The sequence below is a fragment of the Chaetomium globosum genome, genomic scaffold (assembly GCF_000143365.1).
Source record: "Chaetomium globosum CBS 148.51 scaffold_7 genomic scaffold, whole genome shotgun sequence".
NCBI classification, from domain to species: domain Eukaryota; kingdom Fungi; phylum Ascomycota; class Sordariomycetes; order Sordariales; family Chaetomiaceae; genus Chaetomium; species Chaetomium globosum.
The window spans coordinates 206,592-226,949 of NT_165982.1; the positions used below are offsets into that span (position 1 = coordinate 206,592).

The 20,358-nt window shown below is 55.9% G+C and overlaps 8 protein-coding genes across 8 annotated transcripts; 4 read left to right on the top strand and 4 right to left on the bottom strand.

The window, feature by feature from the left end:
• Window positions 1-279: 279 nt before the first annotated feature.
• CHGG_09645 (uncharacterized protein) lies at window positions 280-6,175 on the top strand (the record flags this gene model as incomplete). Its single annotated transcript, XM_001227571.1, has 7 exons — window positions 280-393; window positions 467-774; window positions 835-1,153; window positions 1,223-2,155; window positions 2,215-2,906; window positions 3,295-4,190; window positions 4,284-6,175. 7 exons carry the CDS (start codon window positions 280-282, stop codon window positions 6,173-6,175), a joined length of 5,154 nt encoding a protein of 1,717 aa, XP_001227572.1.
• Window positions 6,176-7,207: 1,032 nt separating this feature from the next.
• CHGG_09646 (uncharacterized protein) lies at window positions 7,208-8,775 on the top strand (the record flags this gene model as incomplete). Its single annotated transcript, XM_001227572.1, has 6 exons — window positions 7,208-7,440; window positions 7,513-7,978; window positions 8,035-8,130; window positions 8,203-8,384; window positions 8,459-8,671; window positions 8,754-8,775. The coding sequence occupies 6 exons, from the start codon at window positions 7,208-7,210 to the stop codon at window positions 8,773-8,775; spliced, it is 1,212 nt and encodes a 403-aa protein (XP_001227573.1).
• Window positions 8,776-8,990: 215 nt separating this feature from the next.
• On the bottom strand, window positions 8,991-9,551 carry CHGG_09647 (uncharacterized protein; the record flags this gene model as incomplete). The annotated part of the gene is made up of 2 exons (XM_001227573.1): window positions 8,991-9,019; window positions 9,185-9,551. 2 exons carry the CDS (start codon window positions 9,549-9,551, stop codon window positions 8,991-8,993), a joined length of 396 nt encoding a protein of 131 aa, XP_001227574.1.
• Window positions 9,552-10,803: 1,252 nt separating this feature from the next.
• Window positions 10,804-11,169, top strand: CHGG_09648 (uncharacterized protein; the record flags this gene model as incomplete). The annotated part of the gene is made up of 1 exon (XM_001227574.1): window positions 10,804-11,169. The coding sequence occupies one exon, from the start codon at window positions 10,804-10,806 to the stop codon at window positions 11,167-11,169; it is 366 nt and encodes a 121-aa protein (XP_001227575.1).
• Window positions 11,170-11,489: 320 nt separating this feature from the next.
• Window positions 11,490-12,102, bottom strand: CHGG_09649 (uncharacterized protein; the record flags this gene model as incomplete). The annotated part of the gene is made up of 3 exons (XM_001227575.1): window positions 11,490-11,587; window positions 11,728-11,880; window positions 12,033-12,102. 3 exons carry the CDS (start codon window positions 12,100-12,102, stop codon window positions 11,490-11,492), a joined length of 321 nt encoding a protein of 106 aa, XP_001227576.1.
• Window positions 12,103-12,510: 408 nt separating this feature from the next.
• On the bottom strand, window positions 12,511-13,879 carry CHGG_09650 (uncharacterized protein; the record flags this gene model as incomplete). The annotated part of the gene is made up of 2 exons (XM_001227576.1): window positions 12,511-13,511; window positions 13,750-13,879. 2 exons carry the CDS (start codon window positions 13,877-13,879, stop codon window positions 12,511-12,513), a joined length of 1,131 nt encoding a protein of 376 aa, XP_001227577.1.
• Window positions 13,880-14,824: 945 nt separating this feature from the next.
• CHGG_09651 (uncharacterized protein) lies at window positions 14,825-15,006 on the bottom strand (the record flags this gene model as incomplete). Its single annotated transcript, XM_001227577.1, has 2 exons — window positions 14,825-14,871; window positions 14,928-15,006. The coding sequence occupies 2 exons, from the start codon at window positions 15,004-15,006 to the stop codon at window positions 14,825-14,827; spliced, it is 126 nt and encodes a 41-aa protein (XP_001227578.1).
• Window positions 15,007-16,238: 1,232 nt separating this feature from the next.
• On the top strand, window positions 16,239-19,446 carry CHGG_09652 (uncharacterized protein; the record flags this gene model as incomplete). Its single annotated transcript, XM_001227578.1, has 8 exons — window positions 16,239-16,538; window positions 16,637-17,002; window positions 17,070-17,555; window positions 17,622-17,671; window positions 17,741-18,031; window positions 18,106-18,292; window positions 18,367-18,463; window positions 18,563-19,446. 8 exons carry the CDS (start codon window positions 16,239-16,241, stop codon window positions 19,444-19,446), a joined length of 2,661 nt encoding a protein of 886 aa, XP_001227579.1.
• Window positions 19,447-20,358: the final 912 nt, after the last annotated feature.

The following is a 20,358-nucleotide window of genomic DNA, read 5'->3' on the forward strand; positions in this document are numbered from 1 at the left end:
GCTTAGAAAGAGTTGAGCGAATGCGGGGATGGACCAAAACCACTCTCTTATAGCTCAAGCTCCTGTGAGCTTTTCGTAGTTCGGGGTTCCATGGGAAGCATCTGCTCTTGCTGTGGCCCGTGCATCATCCCCGGATTTAGACCCCACCGTGCCCACCACTCAGCACAGAGAGCCAAGCTCCGTCCCTTCCTGAGGTGCAGTGGCCGGATCTCGCTCCATACTTTCCCATTGCTGGCGCAGTTTAGGAGCGCTGTATCTAGCACGCCAAACGACCTGATAATGTACGAAGATTCTTGGTACAGCTTTGTACCAGAATTTCAACAACGTCAACCAGCTTCAGGGACCCAAACTAGCGGCCATCGGCGCAAGCAATCGTTATTGCAGCGCCCAAATGTGCGTCGACTTGACTTCCCCAATATGCGCTGCGTGGCCGACTTGGAGCTAACATAATGTCTACACCAAACAGGACACTATAGGCGACACCGATGCCGCAGAACCCCTTCCCGCCCTTTTCGAAGACCAAGAAGATGCCAATTCACCTCCAGAACCGACTCTGTCCCGGAGAGCCAAATCCTACTCGGATTTCTACGATATCGTAAAGGCTCAGCTATCCAGCCATGCGCCCAGGAAGAAGAGGAAGAGGAGGCGGGACGGCCAAAGCTGGGAGGCATTGGCCGTTCCGGAATCTGTGACGGCGAGGTTACCAGAGGAAGAGGAGGGGTACGACGATGCCCTGGGAAAGGAGCTGCTGCGGGCAAGCCAGCAGGAATACCTGTTCGTGGCCATCCAGATAATCCTAACTCCCGCCTTCTGCCCTTGCTGACGGGACTCAAGGTTATACTACGACGAACTCGCCATGACCGAGCGCCACCTAGGCACCCTGATCGCTGACGCAGACACGGCACTCAAAGTCCTCGAATCACTCTGCCAGTCGTTCCGCGCTGTCGACGACCAGACAAGCTCCTTCCAGGCCCAATGCGACGGCCTCCTAACAGAGAAGAATCGCCTTGAAGCGCTAGCCGAGGATGTCGGTACAGACCTTCAATACTACACGTACATTGACTCGGCCACCCGCCGCCTCAACGCGCCTGGGGCAGGACGTCTAGTCGAGGGAGGAAGCTTCGCCGAAATCCTGGCGACCCTGGACTCATGCGTAGAGTTCATGACCAAGAACGTCAGTCACCGCGCCGATGTGATCGAGTTCCGGACTGACGTGGTATAGCATTCCTACCGGGACGCCGAGTCTTACCTCGCGCGGTACCAAGCGCTGCTCACAAAAGCACTGCACTTGCTCGAGGTGGCCTTTGTTAATCACCTAAACAAGGTATCTGCCGAGATATCTAAGCAGGTCGCGGCAACCCAGTCCGAGTCCGCCCGCCACGCCCTTGCGTACGGCCGTTTCGAGGAGATGGTGCTTGAGTCGTACTCGTTGGTCCCAAACGTCCAAGCCGTGGTTCAGAGCGCCTACGGACAGGACGGCCAGCCATCCCCGGGGCTCAGCGCTGACATCTATGCTAATACTGCAAACAACTTGTTTCACTCGTACTGGGCTGCCAGGGAGCGGGATCTGAAGCCTATCATCCAGCATGACCTTGACGTCTTCCGGGCCGAAGCGAAAGAATCAATAGATACAGCATCCAGGAACTTTGTGAAACAGTGTTTTGAGCGCTCTGACGCCGAAGCCTTACTATTTCGGAGCATCTTTTCGATTGACGCCCATTACTCGACAGACCCGCAGTCCGCATTCGCGGTTCTCAAGGCACAACGGACTGTGCTAACCGGGGCGAATATCGCGCCCATCTCCACAAACCTGCAGTCGGTTCTTCAGTCCAGCGATCTCCGAACGGTCTGCAACCTCGTGGGATGGATTACCAACGAATACCTGCTTCCCGAGTACGACGAGGACGAAACGCCGTTTGTGGGACGTTGCCGGGAGCTGGCCGCGAGGCTGCTCGCCGAGCACCTCTGGACCTTCACCGACGCCTTCTTTGAAGCCGAGATCGTCAAGTCAATATCTAGAGCCGTTGTTCCGCCGGAAGCACTCAAGATTGGGCCGGTCAGCAACGGCGACATTGCCTCCAACGCCTTCCCCCCTATCAAGCGAGCCTTGGAACTCCTCGCCATGTTTGACCAATCAATGCCGAAGGAGCGATGTGTAAGTCAAAGAAATCCCCCCATCATCATCACACCACTTAATCCTAACCCACTCTCTAGCAACGCGACAGCCCAGTAATCTTCAAAATCATCAAAGAATCCATCGCCGCCCTGCAGCGCGCCGAAGGCCGCCTCAAATCCAGCCCCGCCAAACCCGCCGCCGGGACCGCCGCCGCCACTGACCCGGACCTCTTCATGATCAAGAACCTGCTCACCCTCAAGAACGAGCTCGTCACCCTCGAGATCGGCGACATCCGCAGCGGTGGCGGCCCGGCCTTCACCCAGATCTGGGACACCCTCCGCCCGCAGAACCTGCTCGGCGGGCTGCTCAGCAGCTTCGGCACCCTGAGCACCTACATCCCCGGCTCGTCGCTGTGGTCGTCGTCCCGCAGCGGCGCGAGCACGCCTGTCGTCGCGGGGGGCACGCCTGCTCTTGGCGCGGGCGGGGCTGCCGCAGCGGCGCCGGTTGACGATGCGAGTGAGCAATTGGATGGGTTGCTCAGGCAGAGTATTGTGGGGTTTACGAGGCGGTGGGCGGGGGTGTTGAACGAGGCGCGCGGGGTTGGGGGAGGGAATGCGCAGAAGCTGGGGGGAAAGAATGTGGGCAAGCTGGAGAGGGAGCTGGACGAGATGCTGGAGCGGGCGTTTGGCGGGCAGCCTGAGGTGGTGGAGAAGCTGAAGGAGGCCATCCAGATTGAGTCGCAGGCGCAGGTGCAGGCGGCGGGGGAGAAGAGGAGCTATGTGACGCGGGTGTAGGTCCGGCGTGGGAGTTGGTTGGTCCGTCGAGTCGTGGGCATTTGTCGGCCACCTTTCGAAGTTGAGGTGGGTTATGTCTTGGTTTTAGACAAGAGTCAAACCTATTGCACGAAATTGCTTGTTGATCTGGATTAGAGAATAAGAGGACGGTCCTGGTCAAAAGCGGGCTTCCAAATTCCGTGGGGGTGAAGCAACCAACCGCCTTACGGCAAGGTAACTTATTGGACGAACCTCCCGTCTATGCTATGACTCAACTTCCCCCGAACACATCCAAACGCAGAAACACAAGCCCCCGAGCCGTCCTCATCCAACCCTCGGTGATTCTTGGTTCTTATACCATTACCACCGAACCCCAAGCCCAGCAAGCATCATGGTCGGGGTTAGAGTAGAGCGGGAGAGGCTCATCGCAACGCTAGCCCCCCGGTCATTCCTTTTCTTCATCGTCGCCGACGTGGGCGTACCGGGACCCTCGGGCTCCCACCGCCCCCTCGCCATCACCTACCGCCAGGGCCGCGGCCACGGTCCCGGGCGCTACATCGAGAACGAATGGCGGCGCGTCCGCCAGGTCGTGCGGGACTGCGCGCGCGCCGTTGACTTGCTGACCAACCCGGCCAACCGCGCCGCCATCGAGGCCGAGCTGGCCCTGGCGGCGGCTGCCGAGCACCCGGGCCGCTTGGGAGCCGCCGCGGGGGTGCCGCTACGGCGCGTGGTGCGGGTGCATGTGCCGGATCTGCCGCAGCCGAGCTTGGCTGACTGCATGTTTTGGGGTGGTCACCCGCCCCCTCCGGGGGACCCGGAGCAGGCTCCGCCGCCTGGGTCGCCGCCATGGGTGGACGCGGGCGCTATTCGGGAGTTTCCTTTTATTTGTTCGTGTCTGCGCGCGGCCTTGACCTGGTTGGATGATGATGATGATGGGTGCGGAGCTCGACCTGACGACGTTCAGGAACGCCCGCTGGCGACCGTGTTTCGTGATGATGTGCTCGAGTACGGCGCTGTTGTCATTGACATATCCGACTTGGATACCGTGCGGTACGGCATTGTCGGGTCCAGAATCCACTACGTCGCCTCTGTGGATTCTGGGGTCGGCGAAGGCTGGGGCTGGGATCGCGTGGAGAGCAAATACGAAGGCCCACCGCCGGAGCTCTATCTCGACAATTCTGATGCGGGGCTGCCGCTCTCCGCGGCAGCGTATATGGCCAAGTTCGAGCTGGACGAGCCGTTGGATGGTGGTGTTGAGTGGCTGGAGAAACACGCCATCGTCGAACCCCGTGCTCTTAGCTGTAAGTCGTCCCATCCCGCACATGTATACGTTAGGGAATCATGAGTGTGGGTGGTATGGGGTGGTATGTACCATGTATGTTAATACTCGGAAGATATTTGGCCACCCTCCTCTAGAAGGAGCAGCAGCGACGGCAGCCTCCCCGCGCTTCCCGTTCGCAACGGTGATGCCGCCGTCGAGGAGGCAGTCTTTGCGTGTCTCGGTGCAGAGACAATCGATCTCGAGGCTCACCGCCGCTCCCTCGCCCTACCCGGCTTCCAGAGCCGTCTCCGAGAGCGTCTTCTTGAAGATCCGGACAAGATGGGCCCTTCCGACACATCGGCGCAGCTTCTTCGCCTTGCTTACGCCGGATGCCGGCACCTGAACTGGGCAGCCTACCGGAACTTATCGTACGAGCATGTCGCCACCACCCTAGACTCGGCGCAATTTAGCAACGCGCAGGCCTTGAGCATCTGCATCGATGCTATGGACGACTCCCCTACGCCGCTGCTCGAGACCCTTGCCCGGCACGAGACAATCCGCGACATATCCTTTCTCCAGGGTCCCTCTCGTACCAACGACGACAAGTCGTCGGCTGTGTTCGCGCAGGTATGCGCGTCCCCATTCGCCTCGGCCCTCCTCGGATCCAGGAATATATTCGTCACCGCCGCCTTCTCCGCGCCGCTTCGACGTGCTTTCTGGCTTCGAGACCCCCACACAGGCGCCCGGCTGGACTCTCCTGCCCTACGCAGCGCATTCCCGGTGCAGCATATGTTTGTCCGCAAGCAGTTTGTGCCTACCGAGGAGGTGGAAGAACAAGATGTCATGGACTATGACGAAGAAGAAGATGAGGAGGAGGAAGACGAGGAGGAAGAGGAGGAAGGGAAAGAGGAGGACGTGACATTCTGGCCCTGCCACTTCTTCCTCGGCGATATGCTCCTCAACCCAGAACGTTTCGCGTCAGGGTTTCTGCAGTACTGTCGCCGGGTCATCGAAGACACTTCTTTGACTAGCTTCGCGGTGACGGCACCCACCCTGTCGGCTCCGCGCACGGAAAATTGTTCCATCAGCCCGATGCCCGCCGAGAACCTGGCTATTCCTAGACAGCGCAGCAGCAGTAGCAGCAGCAGAAGCTTAGCTTCCTCCTCCCCAGCAGCCACAGCAGCCACAGCAGCCACAGCAGACCCAAGTCCGGGACCGGCGAAGAATGCTGAGTGCTGGCCGCTGTTCGGCCCTCTCGACCCCGGCAGCTGGGTTATTGTTGTCTCGCACGAGTGGCACACAACTCGAAAAACGAGAAGAACCCGCCGCCAATTCCTCAGCTGGGGGTACCCGGGGGACTCGCTGATAGGCGTGCCCGTCGTGCGGTACGCCTTCCTCCGGGCGCGGCGGCGTATCACCCTTCCTGACGATACAACAGCAGCAGCTATCACTACTCTGGAGCAGCTGGCCGGGGCCGACTTTGTGGGTGTTGTGGGCGGGGTCGAGGCGTTTTTGCGGGAAACGGCCGCAGCAGACGGGGTGGATATGGACAGCCTGCTGCGTGTGGCCAGGGAGCGCGTGGGAGAAACGGCTGGGATGCTGCGCGCCAGGTGGAGGCCGGGAGAGTGGCCTAACGAAGGCCTGCCTGCGGATATGGACCTTCTCACCGTGTTGGACGATTCCGCGGCGCGGGCCGTCTTTCGCGACTTCCTGGCGGACGCGGCACATGTGAAGGGGAACCTGGCGATGGCGATGGCTCCCCGGACCCGGCCAGATGATAATGGGCCGGATTGGTATCCGGCGCTGGCAGCAGCCGCGCCGGTGCCGAGGAATGAAGCGGTTTTCCGGTCGTTGGACGAGAAGGACGCTGCCATCGCTGATGGTGCGAACCCCCTCGGAATCCACCGTCGATTAACCCCTCCAGTGGTCACGTATACGCCCAACAAGCCGACAGAGGGAAAGAGTTCCAGCTGGATTTATGGGCCGCCGGTAATCACGCCACTCAGGTGGAGGTCCTATAGCTGAGCTCTTGCTATGTTCAATTTTGGTAAAATATCATGATTATCACCCGATTGATCCGGGAGACACGTAGTGGATGTGTAAGTATTGAATAATGAATTTTAAGTTATAGAAGTTCTTGAGCTAATCTCAGAGATTCGGCGGGTGTAGTTGTTACTACTTGATTCCAAAATCACTTTCTTATCTTTTCTCCCCCCAACCCCCCCTATCCACACCCCCCCTATCTACGAGAAAGCAAGCCAGCCCATGTGGCCTTCAATTTACGGCCAGCCCGCGCTAGCCGCGCCTCGTGGCAGGCAAGGGCTGACTGGAGTGAGTGGGTGGGTCACAGCACGGCATGCCTACACCGGCCTATCATGATGGTAAGTCAGGCCTTTCAAGGCTACATGTAGATAGGTAGGTAGGTAGGTACCTAAGCAGCTAAGGTACCTGATCTCTCATTTCTCCCGTCTCTCTCCACCGCTCTGCTTCTCACCCAATCCCAATGCCTCTACTGTTGCATAACACACATGCAATGCTGCCGCTGGTGCCCAATAGAAATTTTCCCTGGTGTGCTGTCGTCAGGAACGCGTGTTGAGACGGTGTTAGCAAGCGGAAAAGGGTTGGGCTTCGACAACTGGACGGGAACACGGAGCGTTGGATCGTGCAGCCCCTGCCCAACCAACATCTTGTGGATGAAGACAGGATTTCTATGTTTCGATCTTGTTCGCGGGCATTTATCAGAAAACCTTTCCGCATCCTCGGTTGTTGGCTACTTTACAGCTGCAATCCATCCCAAAGAGTTGTCGATACCTGCCTACCTACTTACCTAACTTGATTGCCAGCACCACGCCATACACATAGCTCAGCATGGAATGGCCACCTGAAGAATACAAAAACAAAACTTTGGTGGTGTACGGCAAGACACTTTTGACCGGCGGCCACGGTACCATTGTCGTGAAATCTCACATAGCGGGAGCCCTCCGCATCACAATCCATGGCAGCAGACATCACCCTACATCTCGCCTCCACCTCATTGTGGACTCAAAAGATGCCTGCATGTACATTGAGACCTCGGAAAATGCAGGGGAGAGAGTGGACTGGTCTCCTTTTTCTGCTGACACCCTAAACAACCCGACGCGCCACGCACTGAACACCAACCGCGAAGAGACGTACTGGCTGTCGCTGGACAAGTCCAATGGCGAGTTGCGCTACGGCAAGTTCTTTGCCAACGCCACCACCGTCTTGAGGAAAATTCAGGGTATTGACGCAGAGAATGGCGGGACTACATTGTGAGCCGCATCCAGTCAGCTGCCTTGGGTTTTCACGATGTTGAGATAAATGTGCTTACCATGTACTATCAGCCCAGAGTATTGCAAATGGCTCAAAGACGCCAAAGAAGTCAAGGTTGCTCTGGCGGGTGGAAAGGCCGCTGACGTCTCCATCCTCCGCCTGCCAGTCACGTACCGACTCTCGCCGTTTGTCGTCCCCCAGGACCGCATCACGCTTTTGCAGTTGGAGAACGGCCTCGTCACCGTCCCGGCCAATCTCCCCGACGCCTGCAAGGCGCTCTACCCAAATGTGGCGGGAGAGAACATTACCCTCATTGACAGCAACTTTCCCGAGTTTACCAGTGCGATTGAAATGAGCTGCAAGAATGGCTGGTGCTACGACGAGCTACAGAAGAAGAAAGATGCTCTGAAGGCAAAGAGGGAAGCGCGATGGAAACATGAAGACAAAAACCGGGTATTGAATGAGGACGAGAAGAAGAAGATCGCGGAAGAAGAAGACAAGACGACATGTATCCGTGTGACGCTGGGATATCATCATGTAAGTGCAAGCCAGCGGAAGAGTATAACGCGCCTGTCTGACCTTGATGCCTCTAGGGTGACTCGCCGGGTATTCCCTATGTCCTGGAGATCTGGCCGAGTGGCCACAAGTCCTTTATCTACAAACATGGTGACGGCAGCGCCGTTATGAAGGTTTATTTGCCTGCCCCTCGTTATTGAAAGTTTTTCGTCTGAGCCCAGTCTTTCTAACACTTTCTTGCCCAGGTCCTGCATGGCAAAATTCAGGCTACCTTTTACGACTCCATCGACAAAGGCCGACTTCAGCTTGGAACCGCCGAATTCAGGGAGGGCGATGTGACGTGGCTCGATCAGCACAACTACCAGATCCACCAGCTGCACAATCTGACCGAGTATCTTGGGGTCTGTTGTACCATTCAGTGCTATCAGTAGGTTTCTCATGGAGCTTCTCAGTCCGCGCCTACAATGTGGGCACGATGCTAATTGAAATTCCTCCAATTAGATTCGAGAAGAAAGACAAGTACCACATGGGCAACTTCCAGTACACAGACATGAACGGCGAATGCCACGAATTCACTCCTTCTAGTGACATTACTTTCTACGACTTCTGGCGCCAGATGAAGAAGGAGTGGCTGGAGAGCGAGGGGCGCAACGAGTCTGAAATTGAAGCCCAGCTTAGGGAGAAGCTCGATGAGTTCAAAGGGCTAGCGTGCACGTAGGTAGGCACCGGGGTGCGGTGCGATGTGGGTAGCTTTTATATATAATCGTAGCAACAGACTACCTACCTTGGTACGTAGGATAATGGGGCCACGAGAGTAAAATAATGTGTGTACCAGGGATTGAAACCTGTTCCCGACCATCACGGCCACTCTTCAACTGATACGCTGTCGAGCTCCTTCGCATCCAAATCAGCCCCCTTGTTTTTCTTCCGTTACCGGAGATCCGAGCTTGTTATCCGCTTCATAAACCGCCGACCAATCGTAGTAACCCCGGCCGGCAGTTCCTGAAATCCTGTCCCTGCCGTTCAACTCATTCTACCACCGAACTCGATCCCCGAAGTATCCTTCGGCAATCCAGTACACGTTACGGATATAAGGTTCCACGTATCCCAGGCTTCTGCTGAACTTGGAGCCGAAGCGAAGAAAATAGTCGCACGGTTTGGGGTTTGCGGGTATCTTTGGCCATTCTCCGACCGTGAAGTATATGTAGTTGTTGCCCGAAAGCTCACCTCCGGAGTCCCCAGCAGGTAGTTGCAGGACCTTTCTTTCCTCCCAACTTCCTTTCTCGCCGTGAGGATCCTTATATGTGTCAATAATCTCGCCTAGGAATTGTTGGTATGCGGGTCGATCAGCCTCATCGGCAGCGTCCAGTCTGGGAAAGATATCAAAGCCGCAGTCCACGTCCATGATGCTGGTGAATGGACGCAGTCCGAAGTAACGATTCAGTGTCGGAGACAAACGGGGATGGCCTCTTCGAGACCCGGATGGTTCGAATGAGCTATTATAGCTAGAAATCCAGGGACCATCGCCTGTCACGGCTTCTGCGGAATATGGGATTTGTGTGGGACCCGCCGTCGTGTAACCAACGCATCCCATGGTAAACCCGTTGCCGCACACGGCCCGCCTATCATACAAAGCTTATCTTTCATTCGTTATACCTTCTGCGCACGTCATGTCTCTCCACGGCTTATCTATCATATGAACTGAAGGACTTCAAATTGATTAGCGCAAAGTCATTTTGTCAATGAGCTTGCCGGTTCTTAGGGGGTAGGGGGATAGGAGATGGGTAGATAGGTAGGGACAACCGTTAGAACCATTCCCCGGCGGTGTTGAAATAGAGTACAGTGGGGCCAAAAATAACCCGTCGCCGTCTTCCTCTAGATCCCTCATCAAGTCGCCGCGAGCCCTAAGTCCGCTCCCAGTATCCGGCCAAGCACCCCCTGAGGAACCTTCTCACAGAACCACTCATCTCCAGCTACCGCGTGCCCCGATCCCGGTACCCATCACACATGTAATATGCATGCCAGTATCGTAACCTCCGGTGTCGGCCCGCGGCCGCCAGAGTCTCAGAATACGGCAAGTATCAGGTCGGCAGATACGCGCTTACGAAATTCCGGGGAAGGGCAACACACAATCCATGTTGAACATTGTGGTAAGATGATGGCTGCATGCTCTCAGCGCTCCGCTCGAGGCAAGACCGTAATGACTCTGATGAGTGATGACGTTCCCCCCGGTCGCCGCGGGAGTCCGAGAAACAGCTTGGCGAACATCGAAAGGGCGCGCCAAACCCGAGGCGCCCCGCTCATTAGACTCTTCACTCTTTCTCTCCATCAACTCGTCGCCCGCATCGGGGGTACGGCCTAATTGGGCCGGGCACGTCAACAAACGGAGCTTAGTGCTTATCAAGAAGACAAGCGGGTGCCTACCGTGGAAACCGTTGCGACAGACACATGAAAAGAATTTTGAGAGTACAGACCTGGTGAGGTGAAAAGGACCGGATTATGGGTGCTGACTCTCGCTTCATTGGCTTAACGGATGTTCAGATACACGTGGGTATCACCGCAGTGCGTTGATGGATCCAGAGACTCAGAAGAGGGGGCTCGGATTACCACTTCTTCGGAGGGATAGGAAGCCTGCTGGTATGCTTCTGTTGTTGACCTCCACGGCGGTGGCAAGCACGTGGGCTAAAGGAAGAAAGGAATATTATGTATAAAACCACTGGAGTCAACGGCGGTTTCTGTGTTGCGAGACCAGTTCCCATTCCAGCAATCCAGCCACGTTAGCCCCTGATAGGGCACTCCCCAGCTTTTGAACAACCCACTCACCAACCTCACCAGCCTCCTCCACGATGAAGTTCACCACCCTCGCCACCGCCGCCCTCCTCGCACTCGCCGGCACCACCGACGCGTGGCGCGTGTACCTGCACGACCACTCCGACCTCGGCGGCAGCAGCTACACGGCATCGGGCCCCGGCAACCCGGGCAGCGCGTGCCACATCATCCCCAAGGAACACCGGTACCGGGCAGCCTCCATCACCTACTACGCCTACGACCGGCAGACCAACCCCAGCACGCGCTGCAAGCTCCAGCTGTTTGAGGGCTTCGACTGCGATGGCATGAACGGGCCGTATTTTAGTGTTGATACCAAGAAGGCGCTGCGCGAGGATTGGCGGGATCGCGCGTCGTGCTTTAAGACGACATGCTGGCGGGTTTAGACGAAGGGGGGGGGGGGGGGGTGCAGTTGGGGTTGATGTTAAGAAAGGGGGGGAGGGGAGGCGGTCAGGAAATTCTGCTAGTACTACGTAAACAAAAGGAAAATGCTACTAGTGTGGTCAGGATAACTAATTAGTACACAGTAGATTGATAAATTTGTGGAGGTGCTGTCCACGCTTCACCGTCTGTTGGATTTGGAAGGCGGTGAGGAGGGGCAATTCAGGGGTAACGAGTGGCTGGGCATTATCAGTATTTTTTCAGGATCAGGGGCGAGGCCCGCGGTAGTTGGAACAAGATAGAGATAGAGACACAGACATCATCATCAATGGACTGGTTGCCTCTCTTTCATCACCTTTTGGCACCCAATCACCTTGGTACAGTCAATTCGTAGCTGTTGGCTTTCCAACACCGTCCTACGTTCTATTTTTTATTTCTTCTTTGTCGTTAAAATGGGTCACACATGGTCACCAAAACGACTTTCCGTTTCATGTTACCGAACGGCGGCTACTCAATAGTAAGCTGGGAGAGTTCCCACAGGGAGACTTCGCAGTCCGACTTACCCCCTGACGGGTGAGTTTGGCAGTTGATTTCGATATCCAAGCCTTCCACCTTGCTCGGCGAAATAGGCCTCGACATTGTGAAGCTGATGCCAGTCAAGTCCCATGTCTCGTAGTTGCGAATAACCTTGACTGGCAAAGGAGGGACTGTCCACTCTTTAGGGACATCAGACCAAGGTGACATTGCCTCCTTGAGGTTGTCGAACAGAAGCTGCATGGCGGGGGCCGACATATTCAAGATATCATCCCGCCCGGCGTTGTTGAGCACGTTAACCCCCTTGATTAATTCCAATGGTATATTAACATACGCTCCCGTGACCTCCGATAGCTCAATAGGGCCCTTGGGAACCGGAGACGGAGCTTGTAGCCGTGATCCATGATGAGGGTGAACAATAACTTGAAGTATTAGTCTATTGCTTGTTGAATGGGCCGGTGTTGTAAATAGGTTGGAATAACTGGTTGGTTGTGGTGGTGGGCGAGAGGGGCTTGAAGCCTGTCTTAGGGGTGAGTTTTAATGCAAGCTCCTGTACTACCGCAGATTTAGATCACAGTAAGCTCCGTTATGTTCATATGGTGCACATAATGCGGTTGTTTTGTCAGGCCTTACAAAGCCACTGTAGCCGACACTGAACAAAAATGATGCCTTGTACTCAAAGGCCTGGAGTTATTTTACTGGCTACCTAGGCTAGTTGTCCTCGTATCATCTCATTTGAAACGAACGAACGGTCCCCCAACCTCCCTCATGCCATTTTTCCCGTAACGCCCTTCCACCAACCCTACGCAATCCTAGCAGATGTTCCTCTGTCCGTTCCCCGAAAGGGTCCAGTTGGAGTTATCAGCGCACGGCGACTCGCGCACCGAGGTGCCGTCCACTTGGAGGGTGATCCAGATGTCGCGGGTGTTGGGGAACTCGGAGCGGGCCGAGATACGGACCTCGCCGCCGCCGTTAACCTTGCCTCCGCGGATCGAGAGGTTGTAGCAGTTCTCGATCAGGATCGAGTTGTTGCCGTTGTCGGCCAGGTCGATCTCCTCGATGACGACGCCACCGGACTGCGACACGCAGAAGATACCACGCCCGCCGCCCCGCGAAACCACCTTGTCGATGTAGACGTTGGTGTTGTAGTTGCCGTTGGCGTTCTGCCCGTTGTTGTTGGCCATGCGGAAGGTCGCGTAGCCCGTGCCGGTCGCCACGTTGTTGCCGTCCACCAGCCTGACGTGCGCGTTCCTCGTCGCCTGCAACAGCAGCCCGGACTCGCCCACGTTGCGCGCGATCACTTGGTTGATCTCGAGGCCGTCGATGTTCCACACCTCGACGGCGTGGCTGCCGGCGCCCGTAACGCTGATGACGTCCATCTTGACGTTGGAGTTGGCGGCGCGGTCGGGGTCGAAGCGGATGCCTAGGCCGCCGCTCAGGTTCATGGTGATCTTGCCGAGGCTGAGGCCGCTGGTGCCCGAGAAGCGCAGGCCGAAATAGGGGTTGCCCGTCATGGTCAGGTAGGGGATCTGCACGTTGGTAGTGTCGGTCGACTCGATGGCGCCCCGGCCGGATTTATTGCCCACGTTGATGGTGCCGCAGCCTTCGAAAATCTTGCCGCTCGAGATGGTAAGGGTGCTCGCGCCGATGGAGCCCGAGGCCATGACGGCCACACGCTGGCCGCTAGAGATGGAGTCGAGGGCGGCCTGGATGGCGGCACGGTAGTCGGAGCCCGAGTAGACGTTGCTGGAGCCCTTCTTAGCGGTGAAGGAGTTGCCGGGATGGCGTCGGGCGATCCGGAGCCGCATTGGGCCTGAGCAGCGGAGGCAAGCGCCAGGGCCGCCGTGAGGTGAGAGAGAGTGAATTGGGTCATGGTTGCGGTTGTAAGGGCCTCGGAATGGTGACGGAGTCCTTGCGGAGGGCTGAACTAAGGAAGTGACACAGGGGGGCTTGCTGGCTTTATCTAATCCCCCCACAAAGTCGGCCGCAGCGGGCAAGAACCCTGCCCAGGCGCTTCGATGGCCACGAAGTTGACTTGTCTGGACACACACCTGGGCAAGTGCTGCCGCCTGACATCACTCTCCTTGGCTCTGAGGAAGGACCTGTTGGCGCTGAAACATCCGAGTTTGAGCTCGGTGATGAAGGCATGCGGTATATCCAAAAGAGCCTTGACTTCGTCATTGTCAAGCTGGCGAAGTATATTGATTTGATGGAGAAGAACCCGGTCTACTGGGCGGCCCTTATACTGCATCCTGCTTACAAGACAAAGCGGTTGACCGAATACTTGGAACCGGACCGGGCAGCGCGTATTGAGACCGAATTCAGAGCGTTTTACCAACAAGAGTATGGATCTGTCGACGTCGAGCTGCCCAGTCAACCTGCCCAGGCACCGGCTCAGTCGCCAGGCCAGTCCTCGGCTCAGTTAGCTGCCCAACTGCTTGCCGAACAACGCCGACTTGCCCAAGAAGGCAGTCAACGGACTGCCTGGACCAACCGCTTGGTGCCGTATCGCCACATTTTCTACGCTCGCCGGCCGGACCCTGCAACCAGGGATGAGCTTCAGGCCTACCTATCTGAAGAACCTGAGGAAATCCACGATGATGTGGAGTGGTGGTTGAGCCCTGGCAGAAGGAGCGACTTTCCACGCCTTTCCATCATGGCGTTGGACTTGTTGACGATACCGGCGATGTCTTCAGAGTGCGAGAGGGTATTCAGCAGGGCCAAGCACACAGTTGGCCATCAACGCCGCCGCCTAGATGATGACGCTATCAATATCGTGGAGAGCCTCAAGCAGTGGAGTCGGCTGCGGTAGGGGGTTCTGGTTTGGCTCAGCGGGCTGCAGAGTAGGGTGCTTAGGTCTGGATCAATATTTTTCGCTGTATTACATAGAGTCTTGGCGTTGAGTTGCAACTCGGCAACTCAACTCAACTTGTGAATGGCCTCAATCAACTCAGCTGGCCGGAGGCCCAACTCAACCCAACTTCAGGGCCGAGTTGAGTTAAATTGAGTTGTTGCCCACCATGTGTCCGGGATGGGGTCTGGGTGACGATAGCCTCGTCGGAGGCGCCTGCTACATAAGCTATTCCTTGTACTTGATCAAGTGGGGGGCTTAAACTTCGGTGCTCCCTATAGTCCCGCTAGCTCGGAGAGCTGCGCCATAAACGTTGCTTGGTCTAGAGGTAACTTAATAAGGTCATTGATATTCTTGAAATTAACATGAGGCACTTACTCACATCGAGCAGTGATGGGGAGCCTATCGTTGCTAGTCTGCCTTGCCACTCCGCAGGAAGAATGACCGAGGTACCCATTGCGGAATGCAAGCGACGAACTTGGAATAAATTTTCAATATTGCTCCACCTTTTTATCTGACATACCTAGCGTTACATACGCCTTCATAACAAGAGTAGGATCCAATCATGCCGAGAAAAATACTTCTGAGCCACCCCCACTCGTAGTACTGCGTGACCCAGAGAGTGTCAAGAAACGCCCCCGGATTTAGTATCAACTTGAAGCTTTTTCAAGTATTGTCATTTCTGCCTGCTCGTCGCCGGGCAGATTTGGTCCCCAGCCTAACCACAGCCACCTCTTGAAGACGTACTAACGAGGGTCTGCAGAATACCAAGTGTGCCGGGGACTTGTCCGCCTCGCAGAGCCTGTACTACATCGGGTGTGCTCTCGTCGTGCTTGAATCGGCTGAGGGGGGCAATAGGGTCCCTATGCCCCGTTCGGACTGCTACCCGGAGAGCCGGAGCTCCGCCGGGCCCCTGCCGTTGCACATATCAGAGACCTTGATCCGGCGGTGCCGAACGTCCGCGTCTCGCTCCACTACATACGGTACCTGGGTGTCACATTACGACTTAACTGTTCCTAGGAAGCAGGCGGCTGCGGTCTAGACTTGATCACACCACCATTATATCTATCTGCGAGCCTTGTGGGCTGCTCAACCATCGGTCCGAATACACCAACATTGGGATGCCGAGGGGCTAGATTGATTCTTCTCAGAGAGAGGGCGCCAGCTGAACCTTGGAATGATTCCTCCCCGTGACAACTCTTCGAGATTCCGGCCGGAATGGCCCCCAACACTACGGCACGGCCGAGGGAATGACCGCCAATACACGATGGAGTATGGAGAATGGTGGTGGAGTCCATCACGGAGTATCGTCACACAGCATAGTATTGACAGCCTAGTCTCTCATTGCATTTATCCGTCGAGTTGTCGACGGAAATAAGCCTTGACATTGGCAATAGGGGCAACGGATGAGGCTAACTAGCCACCGATGAGGAAGGAGATGCGGAGGCGTAAGGGAACAACGCTAGCGAGGACACAAGATGGTACATGGCAAGATTGGGCGGCAGGAACCTGGCGAAGAGACATATGCTGGTGGGCGTGAGCTTTCGCCTTCGAAGTATCAGGGGTGCTGGTATATAAGACGAGGACACGTCCGACTCATGTCCACCTCCATCTTAGTAACTCAACACGGGAAGCAACACTTTCGTTCCACAGTTGCCAGTCTCCGAGTCTTACAGTCTCTTACACGACATGGCTGTCTTTAGGGCATGTCTGGCGTTCCCATCCAGGTGGATGACGGGTTTGTTCCTGATATTCCTCCAGGCCACCACCGTTGTTGCCTACCCCTCAAACCAAAACTTCACAGCCGCCGTGTCTGCACGTGCTGGTACCTTCTACCTCCGTATCCTTCCGCTAGGAGCCTCCATCACATGGGGCCAAGCATCTTCAGATGGCAACGGATATCGCAAGCATTTGCGTGACCAGATCCGGTTTGATGGTTGGAATGTCAACATGGTCGGAAGTCGTGCCAGCGGTACGATGAATGACAGAGTGAGTTTGTTATTTTGATCTTCTTTTTCCTATCCCGAATCTTGTTCTTTGCTATTCAAGCCCCTAAATATTGTAATGATTAATGTTTTTTTCTCCAGGATGTGGAGGGTTGGCCAGGCTTTCGTGTTGAAGAGGTGGATGTCAGGGCACGCAATGCCATACCGCTCTACAAGCCCAATGTGGTTCTCATCAACGCAGGAACCAACGATGCGACGCAGGGCTACAACGTGGCAACGACAAAGGACCGCATGGAAACCATGATCGATTTCATCTTTGAAACGGTGCCGGACGTGTGCGTTGTGCTGTCTACGCTCATTCCCAACACTCTAAACCCGGGAAATGTTGCCTTGATCAATGATCAGTACCGCACGCTTGCTCGGGAACTCCAGGGGCAGGGCAAGCGTCTCATACTTGCGGATTTTGGCGACGGGTGGATGACGACGGCGGATCTGGCCGATACCACTGTAAGCAAACAACAAATTACGGTTGGTTTCCCATTTTTACCTCAACTAACGTTATCGTTCGTTGTAGCACCCCAATGACTTTGGATACAAAAAGATGGCAGCCAAGTGGCACCAAGCCATTCAGCAGGCAGAGGCCCAAGGCTGGCTCTCGCCGCCCAGTAACGACGTGTCCTTCTCGGACGAACCCGGGGGTACCACGACGTGTGATAAGACGCTCGACAGCGGCAACTCGAGCTCAGGGCCGACCCAAGTGCTCAAGGCGCTGTCACCGCGCATCATCGACGATGGGCAATACAGACATAGCTCGCAGTCCATGGGCAGGATTCACGCCGGCTGGTACGCCGGCGACGACACGGTATGGTTTGCCCAGATTGTTCAAAAGGGCACCGATCGTGGCGGCGAGCGCGACGATTGGGTCTTTAGTCAGGGCGAGAGCGGCATCTACTATCGAGAGAATCTTGGTGACGGCGTTTTTGGCGACAAGACGCACATTCCTACCCTCGGGGGCACGTGTAGACAGCCTGAAACCGGAGGCATTCGATGGGGGGATGTGGTTAGCAGCCCTTAACCTTCCCTAAACCCCCTATCGTGATGAGTACCACCTAACACCGTGTCAAAGAACAACGATGGACTAGACGACTTTATCTGCATTGGGCCAGAAGGGAACATGTATGTATCCCATCCCTGTTTCAATCGTGTCGATGCCGAACTCTGCAGGAACTAACTCGTATATTACAGGTACGTGTACATCAATGATGGCGGCAAGCCTCCGCGCTTTAGAGATGTCGGCCTTTACAAAGAGGCACCCAGTGGATATGCGCAAACAAATATCCGCCTCGGTGATATTGACGGTGACGGACGATTGGATTATTGCGTTGTGGCTGGTAATGGAGACATCTACTGCTGGCGAAACGGCGGCTTAGGGGATAACGCTGCCTATTGGCAAGACGTTGGGGAGGGCAAGCCTGTCTTTACCGGAAAAAGCATGGGCAGCATTGATGGTATCCGGCTGGTTGACATCAATGGAGAGTAAGTGGCCATCTTGTTTCACCCTCAACTCTTAGGTGGGCCTGTGTTGACCCTCGTCTCTTTCCCTGCCACAGCTTCCGTGCCGACTGGCTCTGGCTCGACGACACAGGCAAGACTACGACATACATAAACCAGCGTGGTCAAACCAAAGGACTGACACCGTACTGGGACTCTGTCGGCGTCACACATGGCGGGATGGGCGAGGCAGGTGCTCGTTCCCAGATCCGATTTGCGCGAGTTTACGGTTCTGGAAGAAACGATGTAGGTGTTCAACAATTCAACGATTTAGATTCATTACTGAAGACTGTGTGCTAATCGTCTGCTCTGCATCTTAGTATGTCCACATCAAGTGCATGACGTTGGTCAATGGGCGTTGTGATTACGAGGTGAGGGCGTGGAAAAACACGGGAGGTGGCGGCGCACATCAGAAGGGTACGTTTCCTTCTTTGACACAGCCATCTCAAATTCCCAGCCATCAACATATGGCCGAGAACTTGGAACTGGCGGAGCTGACATACGCCGTGTTTATAGGCGACGGTGTCCGCTGGTGCGACATGAACGGGTCGGGCAATGACGATTATGTCTTTATCGACCACAACAGCAAGATTACCATCTTCCAGAACGTCAACATCCCCCCCAACACCGATTACACTGGCTGGTATGACAGGGGAATCGTTCTGGACCTCGCGGGTGTCCCGCGTAAGGCAATCCATCTCGGCGACTGGAACGGCGATGGATTCTGCGACGTCATCATCACCGACAAGGCGACAGGCGCGCTCGATGTCATACATACGTACTACAACAAGGAGTCAGACAGTTACACTTTCGGTCCCAAGACCAGGGTAATGCAATCCGGGTGCACTCAGGGATGGGGGGTCGGACTGTATGATCTCGGAATGCAGTTTGCCGACATTAACGGTGACAAACGGGTCGACTACATGTGTCTGGAGCCCAGCGGCAGAGTGACGGGATGGCTCAACAAGCCGAGAAGCCAGCAGTGGATGGACCAGATCAAGTTCGGTGTCGGCAAGGACCGCGCCAACCACCGCTGGGCAGACGTCAATGGAGACGGCAAGCCGGACTTTATATGGACCGACAAGTTCAGCGGAGACACGGACGTGTGGTATAACCTGGGAGAGAGGCAGGTCTCGGGGAGCTCCTTTTGGTGGGATGCCCCGGCCAAGAAGTACCAGGGCTCCTCCTCGGGACCCAACCTGCATTTTCCTAACCTCGGCGGCCGGGGACGAGCCGACATGACAGAGGTCAACCCAAAGACGGGTCAAGGTTGGACTTGGTTCAACGTCTGTCCTCCCGGCGGCGATGATGGTTCCGTCGCGGACCCGGGCCTTCCTGCAGTCCCCGCCATTGCGATAGCCTCGCGGAAGTGGTTTCTGGGTGCGCGCGCGAGGAGTTAGATAGTGTCTGGTTGGTTGATTTGTGGGTGGGTGGATTGGGGGGCGGGTGTCTGGAGAAAGGGTGAGGAAGAGAAGCCGGAAAAAGGAGGGCGGGGCAAGAGCCGGGTAGCAGGAGCAAGTTTGATCAATATGGAAACTTGTAGGTAAGATAGGGAAATTATGCGCAGCAGTACAAGAAACGGGGAACTGTTCTCGTCAAGCAACGGCCCATAGCCTTTCACTATGGTACATTTCCTGGCATTCACCGGTCATGCAAACCGAGACACGTCAATGATGTCCGATGTCTCCTTCCAGCCCTCAGTATCCAGTGTCCTGTTGACGACGGTTGTTCTGCATTGCACAAACCGCGAAATGGAATAGCACCTAGGTCAGACATCGTGTGACTTATCTCCGGAGGGAGGGAGGGTGATTCGCGGTCAGTGTCCACGGAGATCAGTATTTAGTTTGAGGATCTGCCGCTGTCCAAGGAGCTGGTTTGACCACGCGAGGATGAAGAGGACGAAGATGACAGAGATGACGACCTGTCTCCAAACAGCGCAAGAGTACCGCGGGCGACGGGTTCAAATAAGCGGAAAGGAGGGCCATCGAGTGGCAGTGTCACGAATATGCCAACAGGAGGGACCCGGGGGGGCGCGGGACGCCCCGAGCCAATCATTAGCAACCAATCAGGAGGCCAAGGAGTAGTCAAGGTGATCAGTGAGCTCAGTTGCCAAGGACAGACTGAGCACACTGAGCACCAGGACAGGACCACCAATAGGGAGCCGGGATGGCTCAACATTGATCAGTGAGCTCAGTTGCCAAGGGCATACTGAGCACACTGAGCACTTAGGAATCAGCTAGTATATAGTCACTCGTTCTGGAGAGCTCTGGGAGTTCTCCAGTTAGCAATCACAACTACAGTCCGCTACAAGC